The sequence below is a fragment of the Mus caroli genome, chromosome 6, assembly GCF_900094665.2.
Source record: "Mus caroli chromosome 6, CAROLI_EIJ_v1.1, whole genome shotgun sequence".
Classification (NCBI taxonomy): Eukaryota; Metazoa; Chordata; class Mammalia; order Rodentia; family Muridae; genus Mus; species Mus caroli.
In genome coordinates, this window is record NC_034575.1 from 136,376,739 (window position 1) to 136,402,452 (window position 25,714).

The 25,714-nt window shown below is 40.4% G+C and overlaps 1 protein-coding gene across 8 annotated transcripts in view; it reads right to left on the bottom strand.

The window, feature by feature from the left end:
• Lmo3 (LIM domain only 3) overlaps positions 1-9,083 on the bottom strand; it is a 65,509-nt gene extending 56,426 nt beyond the window's left edge. The window contains exons 1-2 of one of the 8 annotated variants that reach the window (XM_029479018.1): positions 8,664-9,079; positions 4,732-4,797 (exon numbers count right to left, since the gene is read on the bottom strand). Coding sequence is in view for 1 of the 8 variants with exons in the window: in XM_021165474.2 (XP_021021133.1) it covers positions 3,474-3,498 (25 nt within the window). In the remaining 7 variants the exon portion in view is untranslated. Of the gene's footprint in view, positions 1-3,473; positions 3,769-4,302; positions 4,389-4,535; positions 4,671-4,731; positions 4,798-5,021; positions 5,204-5,587; positions 5,607-6,885; positions 6,905-8,663 lie in introns of those variants that run through there. The other 7 variants (XM_029479020.1, XM_029479019.1, XM_029479017.1 and 4 more) reach the window with 7 other exon arrangements.
• Between the last annotated feature and the right edge of the window lie 16,631 nt (positions 9,084-25,714).

A 25,714-nucleotide genomic window follows, 5' to 3' on the forward strand; every position in this document is an offset into this window, starting at 1 on the left:
AGCCACAAACATACACTTATTTTATAAGGGAAGGAAACAATAGAAGACAAAGTCCAAGAAGGTACAAAATGAGGCACTCATCCATAAGCAGCTATGCACAGAAGGTATACCTGCACTGTACTAAATAAAGAAACATTTTTATATTTTAGTGTTGAACTTTCTTCACAAGCAAGGAGTCTGGCTGTCTTCTAAAGCTTTTACAACTTGATTGAAATATTTTCCATTAACTGAATACTCATTTTTTTTTAGTTTTTTCCTTTATTGTTCCCCAGGTGTCAAACACTCAGTTAAAAAAGAAAGAGAGAGAGAGAGAGAGAGAGAGAGAGAGAGAGAGAGAGAGAGAGAGAGAGAAAGAAAGAAAGAAAGAAAGAAAGAAAGAAAGAAAGANAGAGAGAGAGAGAGAGAGAGAGAGAGAGAGAAAGAAAGAAAGAAAGAAAGAAAGAAAGAAAGAAAGAAAGAAAGAAAGAAAGAAAGAAAGAAAGGCTGGCCAACTTTTAAATCTTCATCTTCATCAAATGATGGATTTGAACCACTATAAAATACTGCAGGCATCATTGTCTCCCCTGTATCACAAATGATAACACAGAGAACTACAGAGGCAAAGGTGTCCCTTGAAAGCTGAAGCACAGTAAGTAGTGCAGTGCCCCTGACACCAAGTGATCCACCTGTACCCCGAGGGTCACCCCTTAACACTTGGTTTCTTCTCCTGCATAAAGTTTTAAACTTGGTTGGACAGAGATATAAAACAACAAATATGTACGCATTTAAGAGCCTCTGAGAAGAGAGAAGGGAAGCATTGGTGAGTCATATCTCCTCAAGATTCATAAACTCTCTCCTTCCTTCTGATGGCCACCCCTCATTACCTACCCTGAAAGAAAAGAACAAAACAAAGAAAGAAACAAACAAAATAAAACAAAACAAAACACCACCAACAAAACCCACTGATGAGGAGGAGCCTGCAAGCACACCCACAGCTGAGTCTGTTTTCTAGCTACTCATGGCAGGGGATTAACGTGTACTATTAGACTCTTCCTGAGCTCAGGTAAGAGAATTATTTGTCTGGTAGAGTTGCAGAGGAGGGCATGCAGGGAGGAAAGCAGCGTGGCTGTCCTGTGTGTCTGACACGCATGGCTGTGGTGTTCCACACTGTGGACCATCAGCCAGATTCGTGCAGAAGAGCAGGTGGTGGCCCCATAGCCTGGTTTCTGATCCCTTTTCTTTGAAGGAGCTCAGGGCCTAGTGTAGATTAATCATAACCCTTGATAGCTCTGCTAAATCTCACTCTCTAGAACTTCTAACAAATGAAGTTTCTTTGATCAGACTAGTTATCCTTTTCTAGCAAGGTCCCACAAGGCATGAATCCCATTAATTACGGTGTACAACAGACCAGGCGCCTCTTAGTCATATACCTAGAAGACGAAGGGGGGTTTTGATTTACTAAAAGCAGACAGGATTTCATGTCTGAAAGCATCTAAATGTTTGTTAAGGGTAACTATCCTAATTATCTAAGGTTTTGTTTTGTTTTTTAAATACATCACTAAGCTAAAAGATTAAAAAAATAATTCTTTTTGGTAGTAAGCTAAACACCATTATTTCCCATACTCATGATATTATTAAGTGTAGAGGGTCAGCTATCATTATTCAGAATGCATTGTAACCAAGACAGCAGTTACCAACATTTGGCACAGAATTACTATCCTTGTCTTCACAAAGTGTTTTTGTTGTGTTGACATTTTAATTTAGCACTCAGAGGCCAATTAATAAGTGAAACTCTTACATTCTGTTTGGCCTTGTGCATGAAAGGAATCTGATATTTTTCTATACTATCCTCATCTTTTCTTTTAGAGACCAAATCCCCCCCCCCTTTCTCTTGCAAATGGAATCTGTTCTATGCATTTAGAAAAAAAAATGTAGGAAAACAACCACTTGGTAGTCACCACATTGCCAGGCACCTAAAAAGCAGAAAGCACTGAGCAGTCTCTGCTCTTGATCCAAAAGAGGATGTCTGGGGACAGTTATGTGTTCGTGGCTAAGAGACACTGCACAAGTTGCTCACAGCCCATCAGCACCGGTAACTAACTAGTTTTTAGAATGGCATGCAAATTGTTCTGAGGGAAATTCTTATTGCTTCTGAGACCCTGTCATTCTGAGTTATTTGACAGTTTAAGGGAAATCATAGTTTTTTTTTTTTATTTTAAAGACATAAATAATAGCCTGGGCAGTGTGCTGTGCAGAAATAAGTAGAACCGTTTCATTTAAACTCTGGTGAGCTTTTAATTGCCTGGATTGCATTGTGAGAAGGCCTGCCGGTTGATTGCATCTATTATGTTCCCTTGTTCTGTGCCATTCATCCGCACAGTCTTAGCTTCAGTAGTTAACACAACAAAGTAACCACAACTCCACAACACATAGGAGCTTAAAAAATAACCAGAATAACGAAAGATGTGCAGTGCTCAGGCACTGTGGGCTTTTTTTTTTTTTTAACCATGTATGTATTATTTGGACTGATCACGCTGAATGAATGGAGAACATTCCTTCCCCTTTCAGAAGATTTACAGAGCACAATTTGGGAGCCGTGGAAGGGGGCTCCATCCAGAAGGGCTTTTGGAAGAGAGGATGCAAAAATTGGGTCCACAGGTTTCGCAGCTGGGAGCAATGACATAGATTAAAAGAATTTGGCCAACACAGCCTTCCGACTGCCAAGAGTACCAAACAAAAGATTGTCTCTCCTCCTGCCCATCTTTCTCCCACTCACGCACCTCCCCCAGCCCCCTGTGCTCCCCCAACCCAGATTGCAAAACTGGATTGGGCCTAAAAGCTTGTTTCTCTCTGTTCACTGGCCCAGAGCACCCCTACAGGCTGCAGCCCCCTAAGGGGAAACAGTGTAAATAGATGTCCCCAAATCTCTGGTACTGTAGCTGCTTAACTCTGTTCTGCCCCTTCAACTCCCAACCCCCTCCGCGTCCTTCCACCACCCTCCCCTTTTTGAGCAATGGAGCTGGAAACCAATTTGATTCCCTTTTTCTCCAATGCAGCTGCAAGGCTCAGAGATACTGACATTTCCCCACTCTTATCAGTTTAATTACAGTTACCATGGCAGCAAAGTGCTAGTGCTTGGCAAAGGCCAACAAGAGATTTGCAAGACTGGGTTCAATTTTGATGCAGCTCACATGCAAAATAAAAAAAAAAAATAAGAAACATACATCCACTCTAACAAAGAACTCCTTGCGGAGTTTATGATCCAACCTTTTGTGGCCGTGTCTTTGCAGCCACGCAGGGGTGGTTTTGTCAAGAATGTACCAGGATTCTTGGCACCTAGCGAGATTAATTGGTCGAAAGCAGCGCAGTCTTTAAAAGCAGCAGCAACAATATTATTTCGTATCTTCCTCAGTAGAAGAACAGGCAGTCTGTGGAGCTAGCCACGAGTGCCTAGCGGCCCGAGAAAGTGCCTCTGTGATAGAAGGTAACCTTACCAAAACTTTTCTCTTGTTTCTGCATGAGTTGACTGAGGTGTGCCTGAGTCGCTGCAGCTTCGCATGGAGCACCAAGCCCGGAGGCAGAGAGTAGAGAAGGGAATCACTTGGTTCTGGGGCCCAAGCGTGGATCTGGTGAGCAGCATACAGGGCCCAGGATCCACTATTGTGAAGCCACTTTGGGAGCTGGGGTCTAGTGGCTAGGGAGGCAGGCAGTGGGGGAAGGGACGAGGGAGCGTGTAAAATGATGGCGAATGACAAAGCCACATGCTTCCCTCACTCTGCCTGTAATCCTAAAATCCCAGCGGCCCCTTTTAGCTTCCTAGTAACAAATGGATTTGATTAAACCGTCACACGCAGTGTTAGCATAGCATATCGTGTTCGGTATGAAAAAGATCGTAAATCTGACTTGTGTTTCATAACAGCAATCTGAGTAGCCCCGGTTAAAATGTGCTGAATCTCTCTCTCTCTCTCTCTCTCTCTCTCTCTCTCTCTCTCTCTCTCTCTCTCTCTCTCTCTCTCTCTGTTAAGATGCAGACACTTGGGTACAAGGAACCTAGGTCCACTGAACACTTGTCTCCCATTTCCATGCGCGCGACACAGTCACTTTTGCAACACACAGAAGCAGTGTTTTGATATTAAGGTTGCATTGAGAGAAGCAGGGGTGTAGACAAAAACAAGGTTGTAATTTCAACTCTTTCTTGGGGGTGGCAGGCTAAACATTTCATCAAGCAGGTGTACAGAGGTCTGGGAAAATACCCAAGACTGATATCACTTCCCTTAGCCTGGAAGCAACACCCCGCCCCCAACCTTTGCAAACTGTCCCAACCTCTCTTCCGGAGTCAGGGTGTGCGAATGTTGCAGCTCCCAATGAACTTTGTCTCTTATGCACTAGACTCCTACTTGAGATGTCGCGGCTTCACGCTGCAGCCGCGCGCTCCACTCTCTTCCTCCAGCATCCACGTCTTCCGCCCCACATCTATTTCACGTCTCATCACAAAAATAATGATGCCTCCCATGATTTAAACAGAACCAAACAAACACAAAACCCTCTCTGCAGACCTGCAGCCCGGTGAAAGTTGCAGTGGTGGTGGGGATGGTTCGGTGCAGCTTTACTTTATACCTCCTTGGGAGAGGATGGGGAAGAAGAAGAAGAAGAAAAAAAAAAAGCCACCCAACATCCGCACACGCACGCGCGCACCAGCAGACATACACAGCACAAATAAGCCGACGCGTGAGTACACAACCCTTGACTTACCTTCTCAATTAAGCGATACAGGGGAGGGTGTTCAGTGAGCCCAGCGGCTGCTTGGTAGCGCTTCTCCTTGGGAAAGGTCAAAAAGAAACATTGTTTGAAAAAAAAAAGAAAAAGAAAAAAAAAAACGGGGGGTAGAATCTCTCTCTATTTTTTTTTTAAGTTTAAAATAATGAGGTCCTCCAGGATCCGCCAAGTACCAGTGTGGACCGCATGCGAGCCACAGGTGTCCTTCTTTTAGGCAACTGCAGTCCGGGGGATGTCTCTCTTGGTCCTGGCTCCTGACAACTTACCCCAGCAGTGTGCGAGGAGCCCAAGCTGAAGGAAGCCCTGGCTCTCAGCCGCAAAATGCAATCCCTTCCCAGCCAGACATAATACAGCCCAAGAAAAGGTCACCCAGTTATTACAGCGCCTCGGAGCCCAGGCAGCGCCTGTCAGATCCACAGTGAAGGCAGCTCCCTTCCGATTTAAGGGTATTTACCTCTCGCCCCCACCCCTCCCTCTTCTCTCTCTTCCTTCTCTCCCTCCCTCTAGCTGGCTCCGTTGCTCGCTAGCTTGCTAGAGCTCTCTCTCTCTCTCTCTCTCTCTCTCTCTCTCTCTCTCTCTCTCCCTCCGTGTCTCTGCTGTCTGTTCCGCAGCTCAGTCAAGTACAGCCGCCCTCGGAAAGTGCAAAAGCAGCCACGAGACAGATCCAGGCTTTGTTGCTAATTTCCCAGGGTGAAAATTGACAAGCCTGGGAGTGCAGTCAGCACAACCCATTGCATATGCTCCTGACAAACGCTGGGGACATCCCCTCCCACCCATGCCTATCACACAGAGAATGTGACCTCTGCAGGACTGGACTCTGGAAGGACCCTACCTCCAGGACTCGCCCACAAGAAGAACTGCAAAAGAGCTCCGGAGGAGAAGGGTAGGGCTTCCTAAAATAACGGGGGCATTTTGGAATCGGATGGGGACGATGAAAGCAAATTGCCCTCTAAATCTGTTACTGACAGTGCCAGTGGAGGAAGTTAAAATAAAAGCCAAGGAATCAAAGTGGTACCAGGGAACACTGGAAAAATGCACAGCTCTCCGTTTAGTAAATGTCCGGGGGTGTCTGCAGTTTCCAGGGCTATGAATTCTGTTTAGAAACTCTCTGAAGTCCCTGTGCAGAATGCCTTGTCACATAAACTCAGTCCAGGCAGTGCCACACACCCTTTCCTCTCTCTTGAATGGCCCCAAGAGCCAGACTGTGAACTTGTACCCCATACCAGGTGCTGAACCCCAAGTGGCCACTGAAACACACTGACTACAGATAGGTGAGTACTTGACTTTGCAACCTGCTTCAGTGTTAGTCCCCAGGAAGCTGAGCGAGACTTTCAGGACTAAGCTGGTCCCCTGGCCACTTGCCCACTTATACCCTGCCTCCATACACTTATTTTAAGGCCTGGGTACATGCTTTTATTTTTGCCTCTACATTTTCCCCATCTCCCTTAACCTCTTCCCTGCACTCTGACTCTGTATAGGTCACTGGTAGCCTTAAACCATCTTCTTTTTCTAAGTTTTTAAACTTCAGCCATTGCCCACTTTGGTGTCTCTATCAAGGTCCTCTCAGCATTGCTCACAAAGCCTGGTCAAAAGGTCAAGCTTAAAAATAGTGCCAATTTGAATGACACTGGATGTGATGTGCTCAGTGCCAAGAAAGGTTCAATTGTTGAACTACCCCCCCCCAAAAAATACATTAATCACAAAACACCCTTCAAACAAAACAGAAAAACTTCTTTGCCACTTCTGTAACATCAATTTTAATATCTATCTATCTACCTACCTATCTAGATTATATATATATATATATATATATATAATCTAGATAGTGTGTATATATATATAATCTAGATAGTATGTATATATATATAGTATATATATATAGTATGTATATATATATAGTATATATATATAGTATACTTTATATATATATATATATATATATATATATATATATACTAAAGCAGCCCCCTTGAATATTTATGCTAAATTATGTTTCCCTATATCCAAAGTCCTGGCATAGCATAGCTAGGCTAATTTATTTTTTAATCTCAACCTTCAGAAGGCTCATGAGAAAATAGTAAGTGGCTTGCTTTCTTCTCCCTTTCAAAGACAACAAAACTCAGAACTAACCTGAAAAATACGGAAATTCACAGAAGGAAGATTACTGAAAACCCCTTCAGCTGTTCAGTCTATAAGCAGACTTCTTAAGTTTTGGCTTTTCCTGGCCCTAGTACTCAGGCGTGTGCGTGCGCGCGCGTGTGCACACACACACACACACAGCTCCCTGCTTGTCCTACCCCACCCTCCAGCCAGAGCTACACTGAAAACACTCTGGGGTGTGTGTGTGTGTGTGTGTGTGTGTGTGTGTGTGTGTTGCCTGTTATCTTTAGCAGCCAATGTATTGAGAAGAAAAGAGGGAGGGAGGGAGAAGTATGTGTGAGGAAAGGGAGAAATAAAATCAAAACAAATGGTACAGCTAATGAGGACAATTAAATTAATTATGTTCAAGGAGGATGAGGTTTTTTTTTTCCCTCCAACTGTATGATCTGTTACCCCTCGCTGGCAACTGCTTCTCCGTAATTCATGGCAACTGATGAGTGCATCTATGCAAATCTTTGTTTAAATCATTCAACTAATTAAATGATGGGATTATTCCTCTGCCTACGGTGACATCATTCGCAGTAATTAGTACTCTTTTGGACTGTGGCAGTAAGATCCCCCATATCAACACCAACCTGCAAAAGCATTAACCACTTTGATACCTTAAAAAAGGGCAACTACCCAGAGCTCTAATTGTATCCCATCCCCTTCCTCTCCCCCCATCCTCCTTTTCCTCTCAGGGTTAGCATATACCCCATACTTGTAGAGAGAGAGGGAGAGGGAGAGAGAGGGGGGTGAAGTTAGTGAATAATATGCTAAACCACATGTGTAAAAGAATAAAATGGAATAGTTAACATTCAGCTCCATGCCATTCATTTTCCCCTAAAATGTAATGATAATTAGATGGGTCATAAAATGCTCTTCTTTTCATTATGACTGATGAAATGCATTAAAGCTGACAGGGTATTACCTGACAGTAATTAGGTTTTGTCATGAATTAAATTATTTGAAAGCAGGCTATCTCCCCAATCACGCAATTTACAGCAAGATTTTTTTTTAATCTGTGCCACAGAAGAGAGAGAGAGAGAGAGGGAGAGAGAGGGAGAGAGAGAGAGATAGAAAATAGCAGTTTTTCTCTTCATAATCATATGAATTATTCACAGAAAAAAAAATCATCAGAAAAACCCCCGTGCAGATGAAGAGGCTTGATGCTTAATGCGCACAGATGTGATCGCCAGTGGTCGCCGACAATGAAATATACAAGTGCACACAAAGTGATCCGGTGAACAAGAGGTGGAATTTAATCATCTTCTGCTGACACTTTGTGAAAAACACCATTAACCCTCAGCAAACCCCCTGTTTTCCTGGCTCCCTGTAACCCCTAAAGTCTCAGCCCCTCCTGCCAAGGATAAAAAAGTGAAAGAAGAATTTGTGGTTTTGTTTACTCAGCCAAGCTAAAGGTTGGATCCAGCCAGGCAAGCACTTCCTTCATTTCCTGAGAGTAAACGACCCACTTTAATTACACATGCTTCGGAAATCTTTGCAAAAGGATTGCCATTGAGAGCTGCATCTTCTTGGCCCGATTTTCTTTTGCCTACCCCTTCTTTCTGCTACTTATACATTTGATGAGAGTGTTTAACTCAATCTATTTCACATTCTCTAATACAAAAATAAAATAAAATAAAATAAGATACCAAAAAGGTAGACTATCTTTTCCTGGACTTTTATATTGTGATTCTTTATGAGGGAGGGGGGCACAGAATGCAGAAAGACAGTTACAAGGGGGTGATCAGATATACATTACTTACCTTTGCTCAAAAGAGATCTTGCACAAAAATACAGTGTATGTGTGTGCCTGTTTCTAAATAAGTCTTCAAGTTTTCGGCCGTCTCTTTCTGCAAGACGCACCCCACAGATAACTTTTTGTGTGGGGATGTTCAGGAGTGATTTCTGTAGCGTCCCAAAGATGCTTCTGTGAGGTTGGGGTATCAGACAGGTTGTCGTTCTAGGTAGTCGGAAGACAGCACCCACTCTAGAAGTCCAGGTACAAAGTGGTCAGTCAAGGAAGGGGTGAGGTTGACAAGGACTCCTGTTCACATTCTCCCACCATCACGCCTGGAGATGCAGCAGCCACGCAAGAGAAAAAGCCTCTTGCTTCCGCCTTCGCCTTGCTCCTTGCTCTGGTGTGCTTTGCTCTTTCTTACTTTCTTCCTGAACTGCATACAAACCCTGAGTGGGCCAGAGCGGCTCCTCCAGTATTTAAACACCTCGCCAGGTCCCTAGTTAGCAGCTTCTTTCAGCTCATCCAAGAAGCTGACAAGTTCTGTTAAAGGAGGCCGTACATACGGCTCTAATGGACCTCATTAAGTTCTACTTACAGATGTTCTCTTAACATAATTGATCTGCGGTGAGTTGAGAGGACTGAAACTTATTCCCTAGCCCCCAATTATGGTTGGGTAATTAGATCCCCAACCTCCAATTTTTCACATTCACCCTTCTAACATTCCAAAATATCAAAGTATCTCTCTCTCTAAAGCTCCCCCTTACCGGACTCCACTCTCCTCACTGTATTGACAGTTAGATCTGCTCTAACCTTTGTAGTGACGCCAATTTTAATGGTGCATTCAGACCATTGACAGAGCTGTGTTTCTCCCCCAGCCTCTCCCCTCTCCTCTCCACACTCCATCCCTCCCACTCCCTTAACCCTCAGAAACAAAAGGGTAAAAAAAAAAAAAAAAACCCTCCAACTTGTATAGTTTGTACTTTTGATAAAAGGTTTGGATGATGAGCCATGGCACGGCCGCTTCCTTTCTAATGTCTTTTTATCTGTATTAATTCCTCAGATGAAAACTTTAAGGAACAATGAAGGAGAGAGGTGCCGCTCTGAACCGGTGAGAAGAAAAAAATTACACAGCACACCTGGGACAGATGAAGCCAAACTAGTGCTTTTATAATGCCAATCAGCGCGGCTGTTATCATCCCTCTAATTAGGAAAGCTGCCTAAAACAGAGCGCACTTGGGGAAATGGTAATGTTATGGTTTTGCACTTAAAAGGAGGCACATTTCCTGCGCTGTAAGGATCTGGGATTGGGGCTGACAAGTCCTTTAATTAATGGCAGGATTCCCTGTGTGTGCAAGTGTGTGTGCTTGTTTTAATTCATAAAAGTGGACAAAGGGTTCCAGGAAGGGGGCTGCTGTGGCAAGGGAGGGAAGAACCCATTAGCTGAAGATGAGCATAGTTCAGACCTACATTCATTTTTTTTTTCTTTTTTAAAAAATCCCCAAGGGACTAAGGTGCAGAACTGGAGTGAGCTGTTCTCCAACTCCTGAATTTGAACCCTGAACTGAATAAAAGCTTTAAGACCACAAGACAAACACAAAGTTTATAGATAACTCATTTTTCAAGTGTAGTGTCTCTGCTACAGTCCTTGCTACTCTCTCCTTGGGAAGGTGCCTTCCAAGGTTCACTGTGGCTCCTCTGTACATGTCCCTATTCAGGAGGGCCTTGGACTCTTCTTCAATTTTCTGGTATGGAAGACATATGTGGTATCAATCATTCCAGGACCTAGATCACTTCTTTCCTTTTAAAATGTGACCAAGCATCCTAAGAAAGTGTGATGGTGTTTGGTTTTTGGAGGGATTTAAAATTGGGCACTTTGAAGCTAGCAGGCAGCATTGGCTCTACACACTGTTTTAAGTAGCTTTTCCATGCTCGGGAGCTACTCCCCCACTAACTCCCAAAACTGCTTCTGCATTCTCCCTCTCCTGCACTCTGCGTGCTTCACCAATGTGCACTTAGCTGTTCTTGGGCATAGATGGCGCATGTTAGGGGGATTGTTTGAAGGGGTAATAGCCATAAGATCCTGTCCTCATCTGATATATTTTATAATTTATTTTTATCAAAAATGAATTTCAAATATTCTGTTGCCATCTCAGACATACCAGGATACAGCCTAAAAATAGGTATAGTCGCCAGAGCTATGGTGACGGATCAAACAAATTTATCTGCCATCAAACTCATGTTCTTGACTTGCGAATCTCTCTGTGAAACACAGGGCGTTTCTGAGGAAAGCAAAGCCCAGCAATTGAATGAAACCTTAAATTTATCCCCCTAAGGACAGAATCATTTTACCATCAGGCTTTAATTTTCTTTTGTATTTTATACCTTTGACATTTTGTGGACAAATGTAAGGAGCAGCAAGGTTGTTGACAGGCCTGGGGATGACGAAGGAACGACTAAGTGTTTTCTTCATTCAAACAAGGCAGAAAGTGAAACCACATAGTCTAATGGTCAGTGTCTCAATAAGATGAGAATAAACAGAATGAGGCTCTGTGTCTTATTTATATTTTATCAGAGGTTATTGCTGTAGAACCGTGAAGCACAATAAATAGCATTCTGTTAGCAGCCATTTGAAAGAAAATGTTCATCACTTTCAAATAAAATTACTTCCCTCAACAAAGTGTATACTCTCTCTCTCCTCACGTTCCTCCAAGGAGCTAAGAAATGGAGGGTGTTTTAATGCCCTCACACAAGCCACTTAACTAATAAACAACTCGAGCCAGCGTTAGTCACTGACCACCTCTTACCATGGGACAGACAGACACACGCTCGCGCCCACACACACACACATACACACACTTTAATTTAAAAGGACAATGGATAATAATGTGAAAAGAAAATGCAGCAGCTGAGATCTTATTTACAGGATCTATCGGGGAATACACTTCAGGGGAAAAAAAAGATATTATGATAAGCAGCACTTTGGTTTATAAGAAAGCAAAGAACAGAATCTTGAAGTCATCTGGCTGGCTTGAGATGTCTCTCAGAGTCACTCCATTAAAGCAAATTGCTCTCATCCTAAATAACACTGCACAACAAAACAAGACCTTTACGAGTAGCCAATATTCAAAATGGCCTACCCAAATATTTGTTGCGTCTCCCAGTTCCATGTATGTAGCAACAGACTTGTTTTGATGTAAAACCACCTAAGTGATGTATGTCATGACCCCACTACTTCCCCTACAAGTTCTATACACTTGCATTTCTAGAATAAAAGACTCTTATCTTCCTCTAGAAAATGGAGGTGTCCTTGGAATCTGCTCCAACATACTAACATTTATCCTGATCCTTTCAAGACTAACCCTTGTCATCTCTTCATATTTCAGAGGCAGAGTGGACTATGTTTGTCTTGGTTGGGTTCCATGGGGGTTGGATTATAGAGAGCACTTGCCTTACTCTCGGCTGACTGCTCTTCTGTGAGTCTGGACTGTGCTTGGAAAGTTTGCAACCATGTGGCTGAGAGCCAGGTCTGGTTCACAATATGGTGTCCATAGAACTATGTTTTGAGCTGAATATGGTCTGTCCTGTCTTTATTTCCCCTAAAAGACTCGACTTTCAATGCAGTTACACTAATTGTCTTATCCTGAACCGCCACACCCATATTTTTATCCAAGAAATGGGTAGAAGGATTCCAATCAAAGTTCAGTCTCTTTTTGTATTAGGCTCTTGAACTCATGAAGTTTAAAATATACATATACATATGTATATTTTAATGTTAGTGACAATGTATAAAAATCATCTCTTATGGTGACTAGCTTCTAGAAGCTTCTTGGGATGTCCTAACAATTAGTATCTTATTCAAAAACAAATACTAAACTTCTTAGCTAAGGGTCATTCATCATGTTGGATTTCTGTTCCTACACTTCTGTAAAAGTGTGTGGATTTCATTGTAAGGTAATTATAGGCTACATTATCTGCTAGACTAAACACCTTGAGAATGCAAAGTTGTCTAATTTTGCTTTTCATTCCACACAGGTATAAATGGAATATTATGGCCACAAAAGATATTTATTAAAGGGGAATCAAGTTGACTTGAAATATACAAGGAAGTCAGTCTTAAACACATGTATGATGTTAATCTAAGTAGTTGATAAAAAGAAAATTCTAAGCATATTAGATCATGCTACTTAATATTGTTTGTTTTCATGATAAGTATACATCCAAAAATATTCCTGTAACATGGCATATAGGTTTATTTTGTCATCCGTCTGCATGAGTACAACAGAAGTTGTTTGAGTCCCACTCCGCATCTTAGCATCTTCAGGTCTCAGAGCCTATCCCAAAATGAGCCCTCTATAACTGCTACATGAAGCGCTAAGTGGAAAAATGTTACATGATTGGAAATGTGCAAAATAAAATCGTTTCTTAAAATAAGCTGCTCTCTTGGACAATAAACACGGGGAAATTGAGGCCAGCATAGTTTTGGACACAAAGTAGAATTATGACAGTTTCCTGTAATGTATGAAATGTAATGTTTTTAGTGGTAACCATGTTTAAGTAGTTATGATGATTTATTCAGTCATTCCTCATATCTGACATCAAATAGTATTTTTGCCAGTCTATAATGAAACGTCTCAGATAATATTTGATATGATAATACCTATTTCTACTTATGCCTTAAAATACTCAAGGGAGCATTACAAAGACAAACTATGGCAAACACAAACAATATAGAGCCAATAGGCTGGGGTCTAGGTAGAATGTCCTCTAAGCGTCAGGTATACCATGTGCCTTGGCATCAGCAGTTTTTCTCATGTGATAAGTATATAAATAGTATATAGATAGTATATAAGTAGTATATAAATAGTATATAAATAGTATATAGATAGTATATAAATACTATATAAATACTATATAAATAGTATATAGGTAGTATATAAATAGGAAGGCATTTGGTTCCTCATACTCTGTGTGTCTATATTCAGGGTAAATGTCAACTGAAGAAAGGAATTCACTTGTGTTGAGCTTTTTCGTTTGCCAGAAGAGGATGTTGGAGCCTCTGGTAACTGAGTTATGGGTGGTTGTGAGCTGCCATGTGGGAGCTGGGCTCTGAACTAAGGTTCTCTGCAAGAGCAGCCAGTGCTGCTACCTGGAAACCCATCTCTCCTACACTGATTTCAACTCATTCCACCCCATTCCTTTCCTCTTCCAACTTTCCTTTTCCCTCCCTCTTTCCTTCCCTCTTTCTCTCCTTCCCTTCCTCTCTCCTGCCCTCCCTCACTCAGTTCCTCCCTCCTGTCCTCCTTCTTTCTTTCTTTCTTTCTTTCTTTCTTTCTTTCTTTCTTTCTTTCTTTCTTTCTTTCTTTCTTTCATGCTGGATCATGAGTATGTCAAGGCATTTATATGGAAGTCAGGGGACTTTAGGTGGTGGGTTCTCTCATTCTACCCCGTGGTTCAGAACTCAAGAGTTCAGACTGGGTGGGCAGTAGACACCTCTACCCTCTGAGATAGACTTGTGTTAAGGTTTGAGAAAAAAAAAGGTTCATTCACAGACCTACCCCATCCAGCTCAGCATTCAGATGAAGACATCTTTGAAACAATCATAAGGACCTACAGAGTTGGAATCCTTATTCTAGTGACCACATTGGTGGGAGCTGCATTTTCAGAAGTCAGAGGGCTAAGAATGACACTGGAGATATGCTGGATGCAGGAGAGGCTGGCTCCTTCACTTTGCTGTCTGCTTCCTCCTCTGAAGCTGTCAGCAAACCAGAAAGTAAATGGAGAATTGTGCCTCTTCCAAGATTCTTTGCTGGAAACCAGAGCTTTTACCAGGGTCCAGGTATCTTATTCTCCTTTCTATGTACAAAGCTGAGGCTTATTGTCTTCTGCATCCAAGCACAACATCCCAAACCTGTGGTCTGAGAGTCCTGGAGGTCAGTGGTGAGCCATCCAGCCATTTGTAATGAGGGGCAGGTTTGCACAAATCAGAGAAACACCAAATATCATGGGAAGAGAGAACAATGAACTGCCAAGTGAAAGGCTCAAAGAGAATATTTTCAAATTGATTTATGTTTATTTCTATTTCTCTATTTTCGGGATAAAGTCTTATTGGGTCAAAGCTACCCAGCTTTGAGTGACCTAGAGTTGGCTACATTGAAAAGATGGGTCTCTACATTACAGTGATGTGCATGCCTTTTGCTTCTCAAGTGTTGTTATTAAAGGTGTAAACACCCATGCTGGCTCAAAGCTGATTTCTGATGAGACTCAAGAGAACCTGCTTGACATGTGTGCTTGGGAAGATGAAAACAAAAAGAGCTGCATCAGTGCAAGATGGCCATTTGATGGGGAACCGAGTAAGAGTCAAAAGAACGTCAATCCTGGTAAGAAATTTTAGCAAAACAAAAGGCATAACAGAAAAAAAAATGAAAGCCAACATTTTAAAAGATGTTGCCATCACAGGATCTTGATAGGTCTGATGTGTGAAGTGGCTAGAACATTGTGTTGGAAGACAAAGGGGACTGAAAAACAAAGAAAAAGCCATGTAAGACACCCCCGCAAAAAAAGATTGTTGAAACATTTACATAGCAGAAATGGTAAATAAGGATACAAGAGAAGAAAACTTTCCATGTTGACCCATGTGTGTATCTTTGACTGTATGAGAGAGTTTGCCTACATGTATGCCTGGGTGTATATATACCACATGAATGCAGTGCCCATGGAAGCCAGAAGAGAATGTTGGATCCTCTTGTACTTGAGTTATAGGTGGTTGTGAGCTGTCATGTGGGTGCTGGGATCTGAACTAAAGTTCTCTGCAAGAGCAGCCAGTGCTGCTAACTTGAACTCATCTCTCCTGCACTGATTGCTTTTCCTATATCCTCATTCCATTCTCCTTCCAACTTTCCTTTTTTCCCTCCCTCTCTCCCTCTTTCCATCCCTCTTCCTCTTTCTCTCTCTTTCCTTCCTTCCTTCTTCCTTTCATCCATCCATCCATCCATCCATCCATCCATCCATCCATCCATCCATCCATCCATCTATCCATCCATCCATTCATCCTTCTGTCTGTCTTTCTGTCTTCCCTTCCTCCCTCCCCTCCTTCCTTTTTCCTTTTTTCCTCCTTCCTTCCTTCCATCTGTCTTTCTGCCTCTCTTTCTTTATTATTGTATTGTGCTGGGGCCTCATGAAGAAGAAACAAGTTGTGCTTTACCACTGAGGAACAGCTCCATGAATTGCTTTCAGTGATGCATCAGGAGTTATTCCTGTGCTTCCTTCTGCCTCCTCCAGCTCTTACCTTTTCTCTGTCACAACATCACTACAGGTCACAAGTCTCTGTCCTCCCCGCATGGTTGAATGGATTCTTGTACTACATCTAATGACCTAACTATAATTTGTGAGCAATTCAAGATATCATATTTAAATAGAAATTATGTCTGGACCTTGTTTTCTATAGAAGGGGATTTATTGGCAATATTTGTTTCTTTTTACCACATTTCCATCCATTAAAACTTCTTCTAAGGGTAATAATTCATGGATTAAGAGTCTTAGGAAGGTTAGATAATGCTTGCAAGTCCCAACACTTAGAAATTAATTGATTTAAATTTATATTTTTGGTTCAGATTATAAATTTGGTTTAGTAATTTTTAACTTTGCAGTAGCTTCATAGTATTTTTAGAAAAATGACACTTATGTCAGATCTTTTTGTTTGTTTTTAATGCAACTCTCTAATGTGGAATCATCTGATGTAAATAGTATATTTGTATCGGAGAAAAGTTACATTGTAATCATTAGTTACCAGGATGGATTTTAAGCTGCTCTTTCTTGAGACAGGCTCTATCTGTGTAGCCCTGAGCCATCTGGACCCTGCAATTCTTCTCTAACCCACAGTGTGAATGTTAAACCATCAGCTAGAATGTGTATGTGTGTACTCGTGTGTGTATGTGTGTGTGCATGTGCATGTATATGTGCATGCACACATGTGTATGTGTATTTGTGCACATGTGTGCCTGTGGATATACATGTCTATGTGCCTATGTGCATGTACACTAGTGTGTGTGCATGTGTACATGTACATGTATGTGTGTGTGTGTGTGTGTGTGCGTGTGTGAGTACTTGAGACCCTGTAGAATGGAGACCCAAACTAGAGCTTCAGCTATTGCTAGGCAAATGGCCTGTTACAGAGCTAACCTAGACGCCCATTTTTACAGAATTTCTTGATCATGATAAGATTGCCAAACTGTGCAAGGAGCTTCTCTTAGGTCCCATTTATCCAACTTCATTTATTATTTATATGTTGCCCTGTTTACTGTCTTCTGTATCTATTTATTTATGCAAGCTTGCATATTTTTTTGGAAATATTTAAAGATGCATTGGAGACGTTGTACCCCTTACCCTTAAATATTTCACTATGTCTGTCTAGGAAAAGAAAATTAAAGACTAAATCTTTACATTCTTGAAACTAATTAAACCCATCATTGAAAACCAGACAATGTGGTATAGATGAAGTATTAACTAATCTGACACACATATGGAACTTTCCTTCACAGTGCCATTCCATTTTTAATGTATGACCTCCTTCCTATCATACAGGATGCCATTCAGGACTGTGCCCTGCATTCAGTTGTCCTTCCATTGTCTTCTTGACACACCTAGGAAAAGGGTACATCAGCTGAGGAACTGCCTCCACCTACCCCGCCCCCACTGAAAGATATATATCCAGCCTCTAGCTACATGTAAAACTAAAATTTTATTAATTTGAATGAATCTAAATTTAAAGAGTCATGCTTGACTAATGGTCACCATATAATGGTAATGGAATGGAATAGAGAGTACTGAGTATTTATTCTATATTTCAGAAATTGTTTTCCTGAAAGGCCAGGTGATACAATCCTATAATCTGAGCTATTTAGAATGTTCAGACAGCATCACAAGTTCAAAGCTAGGATTTGCCTATAGTAAGAGTAAGGACAGTGATGTAATGATGCAATCACCCAAAGAAGAAGAGAAAATTGGGAATAAAGTGCTTAGAAGGTTGGGACAATACCTGAGTGTACAGTACTAACCTTGCTAACTCATGGGAGTCCTGAGTTCAGCTTCCAGTCCTGGGGAAGACTGCAGGGACAGTAGAAGTTATTTTTCTATCAGAGACTTAGGTATTCCTGGAGTCTCTTCTTTCTCCAGGTATAGATTTATCTCCTAATACAACATATTTTTCTGCCTTTTGGACTGAACTAGAGAAATTTCTGTCTGTCTCTGTTTTTTTCTTTGTTTGTTTGTTTGCTTGTTTGCTTTTTGTTTTCTGTTTTCTTTCTGTCTCTGTCTCTCATTCTGAGATAGAGTCTTCTGCAGCTCTGAAAATTCTTATCAGATGGAGACCTTGAACCTCTGACTTCCTTCTTTCTCTATTTGCAGATGCCTTCTCAACTCCCCAGATCATGCAGTGGTAAGGAATCCCTCCCAGGTCTCACGCCTGGTAGGCCAGAACTTTCCTAGTTGAGCTCTAGAGCCAAGGGAGTCCCCTCTCCAGTTACACTGACAGCCAGGGCACACTTCCCTTGCTACTCCGCTGACCCACAAGAGTGCTCTTTTCCATGATCAAACTCACAATGTTTCAAGGTCAAAAACTCTGTCCAACATTTCTTTTGCATTCCTCTTGGCAACATACCATATGCTGGGCACCTGGTCGGTATTTAATAAATATTTATTGCATGGATAACTAAAGTACTTTACATCAGGGAACAGGATAAGAGGACAGATGGAAGTCACATGATAAAGATGCCACTTCTTCCTGCCAGAACTGAGAGTATATTCTGGTGGTTTTTTTTTTTTTTTTCCCATAAGGTTCCAGAAAATTCACTGTGAATTAGACTCTACAGTCAAGATGCCTGGAAAGGAAAGACACACTTTTCAGAAATCAAAAGGTGAATTTCCACTGCTCTCCGTACACATCGTCTGTGTGATTCTCTCTGGACTGCAGTGCACCCAAACAGAGCAGAAGTCCAGAATGAAATTGTAAGCTTTCTCTCATGTGTGTGGGAACCACATGGTGGCTCCCACTACTAGTGATTTCAGGTCTGTCTCCCAGTTCTGATGTGACGTGTTACAACTCCTCAAAATGGTTGCATTGGTCATTCGCAGATCATGTCTGTTTAGACTGCTGGCTGGGGCAGCTATTCCTAAACTTGTAGGGTCAGGGTAAACAAATACCAAAAATATTAAAGGATAAATAAACAAAACATTAAGTAAGTAGCACAAACTGTGTAACATACGGCTAATGATTTAGAATCATGCTAACAGATAAACCCTTCTGAACAAAACGAACAATTTTTTATCAATTTGAAAATACATAGCTTTTAAAGACAACAATCATTGTCACTAACATTTTTGAAACTAGGCAACAATGTCAAGAATTTGTTTATACATACGGAATGTATTTTAGATGTAGCAGCTAGGAAATCTCATTACTGTAGACCTCACTTGAAGATCTCTGAGGTCCCTTCCAGCTTTAAATGCTGAATATAATTCAGAATTTATGATAATTTGAACTTAGGCTGGGCTGAAATTTACTTTTGTATGATCTATGAAGCGAGGATTTGGTAATGGTGTAAACAAGATTGCTCGAGGCTTTTAGCCAAGCTGCTCTTAAAGATTTTAACACATTGTGTGATACAAATGGGTCTAATTTCAAAAGATCCCTCCCCATTTGTTAGAGCAAGAAACACAAGTCTGTTAGTTAGAAGTGCTTTTTATTAGCAGCCTAATTTGTCATGTGTGTTCAGAAATAATACATCTGCATATTTATTACTGTCTGAGGTTTACTTCGTTTTTATTTCAGATTGTCTTCTCTGATGGTAGAACATATTCATGTGTTCCTCCTGTAATTAGAAATGACTACTCTTTAAATGAAATTGTTCGTGCTCCCTTTTTTACTTCTTATTTCCTTGATTATATTTAAATATGTATTATTAGACATCATTATTATTTCAGTGCCAAACTGCATGAAAATGTGTTTTGTAGCAATCAAGTTACTCTTTAGAGAATAATGAGGAATTCAAAGCCTCTGCAATACAATTGTAATTCTGAGGTCCATTTATAATTCTTCAAGAATGCAATGGAGTAGAGGAATCTAAGAGTAGAGGCTGAGGGACACAGCTCAGCAGAGAACTTACAGACCCACCTTCAGTTTCCAGCACCCATAGTGCTCTTTGCAACATTTACAGATCCAGTTCTAAGAGGCCTGGTACCTTTCCTGACCTCAGAGGCTGCAGCGCCACACATACAGTATATACAATATACCCAGCCACACTCATATTTACATAAAGTAAAATAAATATACTTTTAAAAATAGAAAGTACAGTGATGAGTTTGTTCCTGTGTGTTCTTTATTTTCTCTTTGACATATTATCATCACTATTTTTATTGACCTTAAAACCACTCTCTCTTTTTACAAAGGCTGAGAAATGTTTTCTGGTGACCTGTAGAAGTGAGATTAGCCGTTTAGCTATATGATTTCACAATTTGATTTACTTACAAGTAGCAAAAGATGTACTAAAGCCGTGTATATAGAGACTATACATGCTTCATTTTAGAAAAACCCACATGACAAAATTTTACATTGGAAAATCTTATTTATGGTTTGAAATGAACAACCGAAATCATTAAGCTAAAATAATGTAAGAAAAAAATTAAGTTATTTCTACCAAAAGAAATTCAGTAAAAGAAAAAAAATCCATATTCTTCCATGAATATATTATTTATAATACCATTCTGTTTTTTTTTTTTTTTTTTTTGTTTTTGTTTGTTTGTTTTTTGTTTTTTTTGTTTTTTGTTTTTTTTTGACAGGGTTTCTCTGTGTAGTTGTGGCTGTCCTGGAACTCACTCTGTAGCCCAGGCTGGCCTCGAACTCAGAAATCCGCCTGCCTCTGCCTCCCGAGTGCTGGGATCAAAGGCGTGCGCCACCACGCCCGGCTCCATTCTGTTTTGTAAACTTAGGATGGTGAGACCTTACGTTATTCTTTGCTTTGTTCTATGGGCTGTGCTCATATTGATATATAAAGAGCAATTCCTATGATAATAAAGAAACAAAACTTATTGACTTATTGCCATGGCAATTTGTACATTTAAATACACATTTTATCAGATTTTCTGTCTTATTACCTATTTACTAAGTGGGTAATACACTGATTTATTCTAGCCTAATTTTTTATATTGTCTTTTGAAGGATGTTATGCTCTCTCTTGTGCACGTGTGTGTGTGTGTGCACAAATATATGTAATTTCCTGTGGTGCTCACAGAGTCCAGAAGAGGGTATTCTATCCCTAGAGCTTGAGATACAAATGGTTGTAGGCTGCCTCATGTAGGAGCTGGGCCTAACTCTGCTCCTCTGGAAGAGCAGCGAGCATTTTTAGCTGCTGAGTCATCTCTCCAGCTCTCTCTGTTTTATCTTAAGTTTTACAACATCTAACATGATAAGAACTATGATTATCTTTATTTAATAGGTTGGGAAACTGAGTCCTTGAGAAAGAATAATTCCTGAGGATATCTCATTAGTACGCAGTAGAGACTCCAAATGAATATGCTATCTTTCTCTAAGCCTACATTCTGCCTTTCTAAATAAGTGTTTTTATTTTTTTTTCAGGTCTCCACTCACAGTAATTACTTTAATGCCTTAAGTCTCTTCACATATTGAATATGTATAGGTCATAAATGTTACTAACATTGAGAGGTTTTTTTTTTTTTTAATGTCTGGAATTATTACAATTCAAACAGTAAAGAACCTGGTTGGTCCCAGGGACCAGAAATTCTGAATGGTGTGGTAAACAGAATTGAATATAATTACTGACAGATAATTCTTCTTAGTGATCTAAATGAACGGTATTATAGTTCCATCAGGTAGTACAGAGTTCGTTTTTTTTTTTAACAATTTTTTTATTAGATATTTTCTTCATTCACATTTCAAATGCTATCCCGAAAGTCTCCTATACCTTCCCCCACACCCTGCTTCCCAACTCACCCACTCCTGCTTCCTGGCCCTGGCATTCCCCTATACTGGGGCATATACTCTTCAGAAGACCAAGGGCCTCTCCTCCCAGTGATGGCCAATAGCATTTTCAACAAATGGTGCTGGCTTAACTGGTGGTTATCATGTAGAATAATGGGAACTGTTCATTCTTATCTCCTTGTACGAAGCTCAAGTCTAAGTGGATCAAGGAACTCCACATAAAACCACAGACACTAAAACTTATAGAGGAGAAAGTGGGGAAAAGCCTCAAAGATATGGGCACAGGGAAAAATATTCCTGAACAGAACAGCAATGGCTTGTGCTGTAAGATTGAGAATCGACAAATGGGACCTCATAAAATTGCAAAGCTTCTGTAAGGCAAAAGACACTGTCAATAAGACAAAAAGGCCACCAACAGATTGGGAAAGGATCTTTAAATCAGATAGGGGACTAATATCCAATATATATAGAGAACTCAAGAAGGTGGACTCCAGAAAATCAAATAACCCCATTAAAAAGGGGAACACAGAGCTAAACAAAGAATTCTCAACTGAGGAATACCGAAGGGCTGAGAAGCAACTGAAAAAAAGTTCAACATCCTTAATCATCAGGGAAATGCAAATCAAAACAACCCTGAGATTCCACCTCATACCAGTCAGAATGGCTAAGATCAAAAATTCAGGTGACAGCAGATGCTGGCAAGGATGTGGAGAAAGAGGAACACTCCTCCATTGCTGGTCAGAGTTCTGTTTTATTGGTCTATTTTTATTACTTTTTTGTCTCCATGGGCACATGAAAATTAGAAATAGGCATAGAACATGATGTTTCTGGGCACAGATACCTGGTGCATGTCTCAATTAAGGGAAGAGTGTCTATCTCTCTCCATCATTTTTTCCAGTGTTACATTCTACATCAGATTTATTTTAATTCAAGGTCACATTTTGTAAGGTTTATAAGGTTTATAAGGATTATAAGGTTTAATCAGTAGTAGGTAGTATGCACAGAAGTGAGTTTCTTGATGGTATTTTTATACATGTTATTTTACTATGTTCTTACCTATGCGCCATCTCTTCAAGGTTCCCAAATAGGTTCGTTTCATCTTGCTGGTCGCCCCACCCATTCCTCACACTCCTCACCTCCTCTATGTCTGCAGTCCTATTTCATTGACCTCAGTTCCTATTTTAGTTCCAGTGCTGCTCAGATTAGGGCACTGTGGTTCTGTGATACAACTTAAAACCAGGTATGAAGATATCGCTCAGCATTGCTTTGGCTATCTGGAGTCTCAGAGCTTACACACACACACACACACACACACACACACACACACACCCTTTATGAATTTTTCTATCTCTGTAAAGAATGTCATTGGATTTGTGACTCTATAGATTGTTTTGGGTATAACAACTATTTCCACAGTATCGATACTTTCAGTCGCTGAGCATGGGCTGCCTATCCACATTCTCGAGTCTTCGTCATTGATATTAAGGAAGGTTCCTGATTTGTGTGTGTGTGTGTTGAGATGTAAGAATTTTCTGGTACAGTCTTGGGCACTCTGATTTACAGAATCTTGCCACTTTCACATAAAAATATTTTGATTTCCTTTCCAATTTGTATTCCTTTATTTCCTTCTCTTATTGCTCCTGCTCAGGCTAGTACTTCAAACCCTATATTGAATGAGTGGACAGAGTGGATGCACTTATCTGACTCCCATTTGTAGTAGAAACCCTTAGACAATCACCATTTGGCATAATGGTGGCTGTAGGCTTGTCATATGTTATTTTTACCATATTAACACATGATCTTTGTATTTCTGGTTTATCTAACCTTATCAACATGAAGGGATTCTGGGTTTTATCATAAATCTTTCTGTATCTATGTTGAGATGATCATATTATTTCTGTCACTGAATCTATGTATGTCATGTGCTATATTTATTGATGTGATAAGCTGAACAATCCATATCTCTCAGATTATGGGTGATCGATCATGGTAAATGCTCTCTCTTTCTTTCTCTCTGTCTCCTTTTCTTTCTTTTGAAACAGGAAATCTCTCTATATTCCCTAGCTGTCCTGAAACTCCCTATGTAGACCAGGCTGGCCTAGAACTCACAGAGATATACCTGCTTTTGCCTCTCAACTGCTGGGATTAAAGGTGCACACTACTATGCCCAACCCAGTAAGTGGTATTTCTACCGTAGTCTTTCACTTGATTTTTGAGTATTGTATTGAGAAATTTTCTGTCTCTGTTTTTTAAGGGTAGTTAATTTATAAGCTTCTTTTCCATTGTTTTTGTTTTCTTGTTTGCATACAAGATTAATACTGCCTTTGCTAAAAAAAAAAAAAAAGAAGTGGGAAGCATTTCTTCATTTTCTTTCTCATGAAATAGTTTTTCTTTAATTAGTTTTTCTTTAATGTCCTCATTGATTTAGTACAGGTGAACATTTTTAGTTAAAAAAATTATAGCCACAGATTATTGACAAAAGATGAGTTCTTCAAAACATGGTGTTTGGAAAATTGGATAACCACATATAGTGTGGCTATATATATATATATATATATATATATATATATATATGTGGATATATTATCCATAATATATATATATAGAGAGAGAGGGGGTGGGGGTGGGGCAGGAGTGTACCCCCAGGCATCCTCTCTCACTGAGGCCAGACAAGGCATATAAATGTCCTGTGGGCTTTGGACCAGCCCATGTATACTCTTTTGTATAGTCTCTAGGAGCTCTCAGGTGTCCAGATTAGTTGACACAGTTGGTCCTACAGACCTACAGAGTTGCCACTCCTGTCCATTCCTTCAGTCCTTCCTCTAACTCTTCCATAGGGTTGCCCAACCTCAGTCCAATGCTTGACGGTGTCTCTCTGCATCTGTCTCAGTCAGCTTACTCTCAGAAGACAGAGCAGTGATAGGGAGAACTCTGCAAGAGGTGACCAGAAGGGCAACAATGTTTAGGATGTAAGTAAATAAAATAATTAACTAATAGAAAAGTACACTGGAAAAATAAGAGATAGGAATGTATGTGTATATATATATATATATATATATATAATATGAATATTATATATATAATAACACTTTAATGTATGACTTAAAAATTTTGACATTATTAGAGAAAAAAAAGCACAGGAAGCATTTCAAGATATAAGCATAGCCAAGAAATTTCTGGAAGAGATTCCAGTCACTCAGGAAATAATGCCAGCTGATGAATGAGACCTCATGATATTAAAAAGCTTTTGTGCAGCAAAGGGAACAGCTGGGTTAAAGAGCCATCCTACAGAATGGGAGAAATCCTCTAGTAGCTACAAGTCTATCTGGCCCAATCAATTCTACATGGCCAATAAGCATACTGAGATGTGTTTAAGCCCATCAGCTACCAGAGCACTGAAAATCAAAACTACAGGGAGATTCCCAAGACCTTACATTGGCCAGAAAGGACGTTGTTTAGAAAAGAGAGAACAGTAAGTGATTTTGTGGTCAGAATGGAAGACTGCTGAAGAGATTCTGCATCACTCCAGCCACTACAGAATTCAGTGTGTAAGTCAATCAAACAGCTAGAAGTGAATCTACCTTACCTCTCCTGGTCAACTGAAGGACTCCATGTCAACAAGTCAGAGACACCTTCTTAGCAATGCTTCCTGCAACTTGAGTGAAAATAGCTAAGTTGTGGAAACAACCTAGATTGCTGTTCAGACAACAAGAACAACAGGTCAAGAAAATGTGGCAAATACAAAGAATGGAATTTTTTTCAACCATAAAGAAGGATGAAGTTCTGTCATTTGCAAGACAATTAAGTGAATTAAGCTGGCCCCACAAAGGTATGTCTTTTCTCTCCTTTTTTGTTCCTTTATTTTATATAGATACATAAAGCGTTGGTACGTGGTAGGGAAGTGGAAGGAAAACTGTAAGGGGTGAAGAGGGTGAATGAGATTGGGAGGCAGGATGGGAATATGCAGGAAACATTGTCAGTATCTAACATGAATGAATGAATGAATACAGAATGACTACACAATGAAAAAATTAAATTATAAATTTAGAACAGGTCTGCCTTCAGTTTTCAAAAATGATTAATAT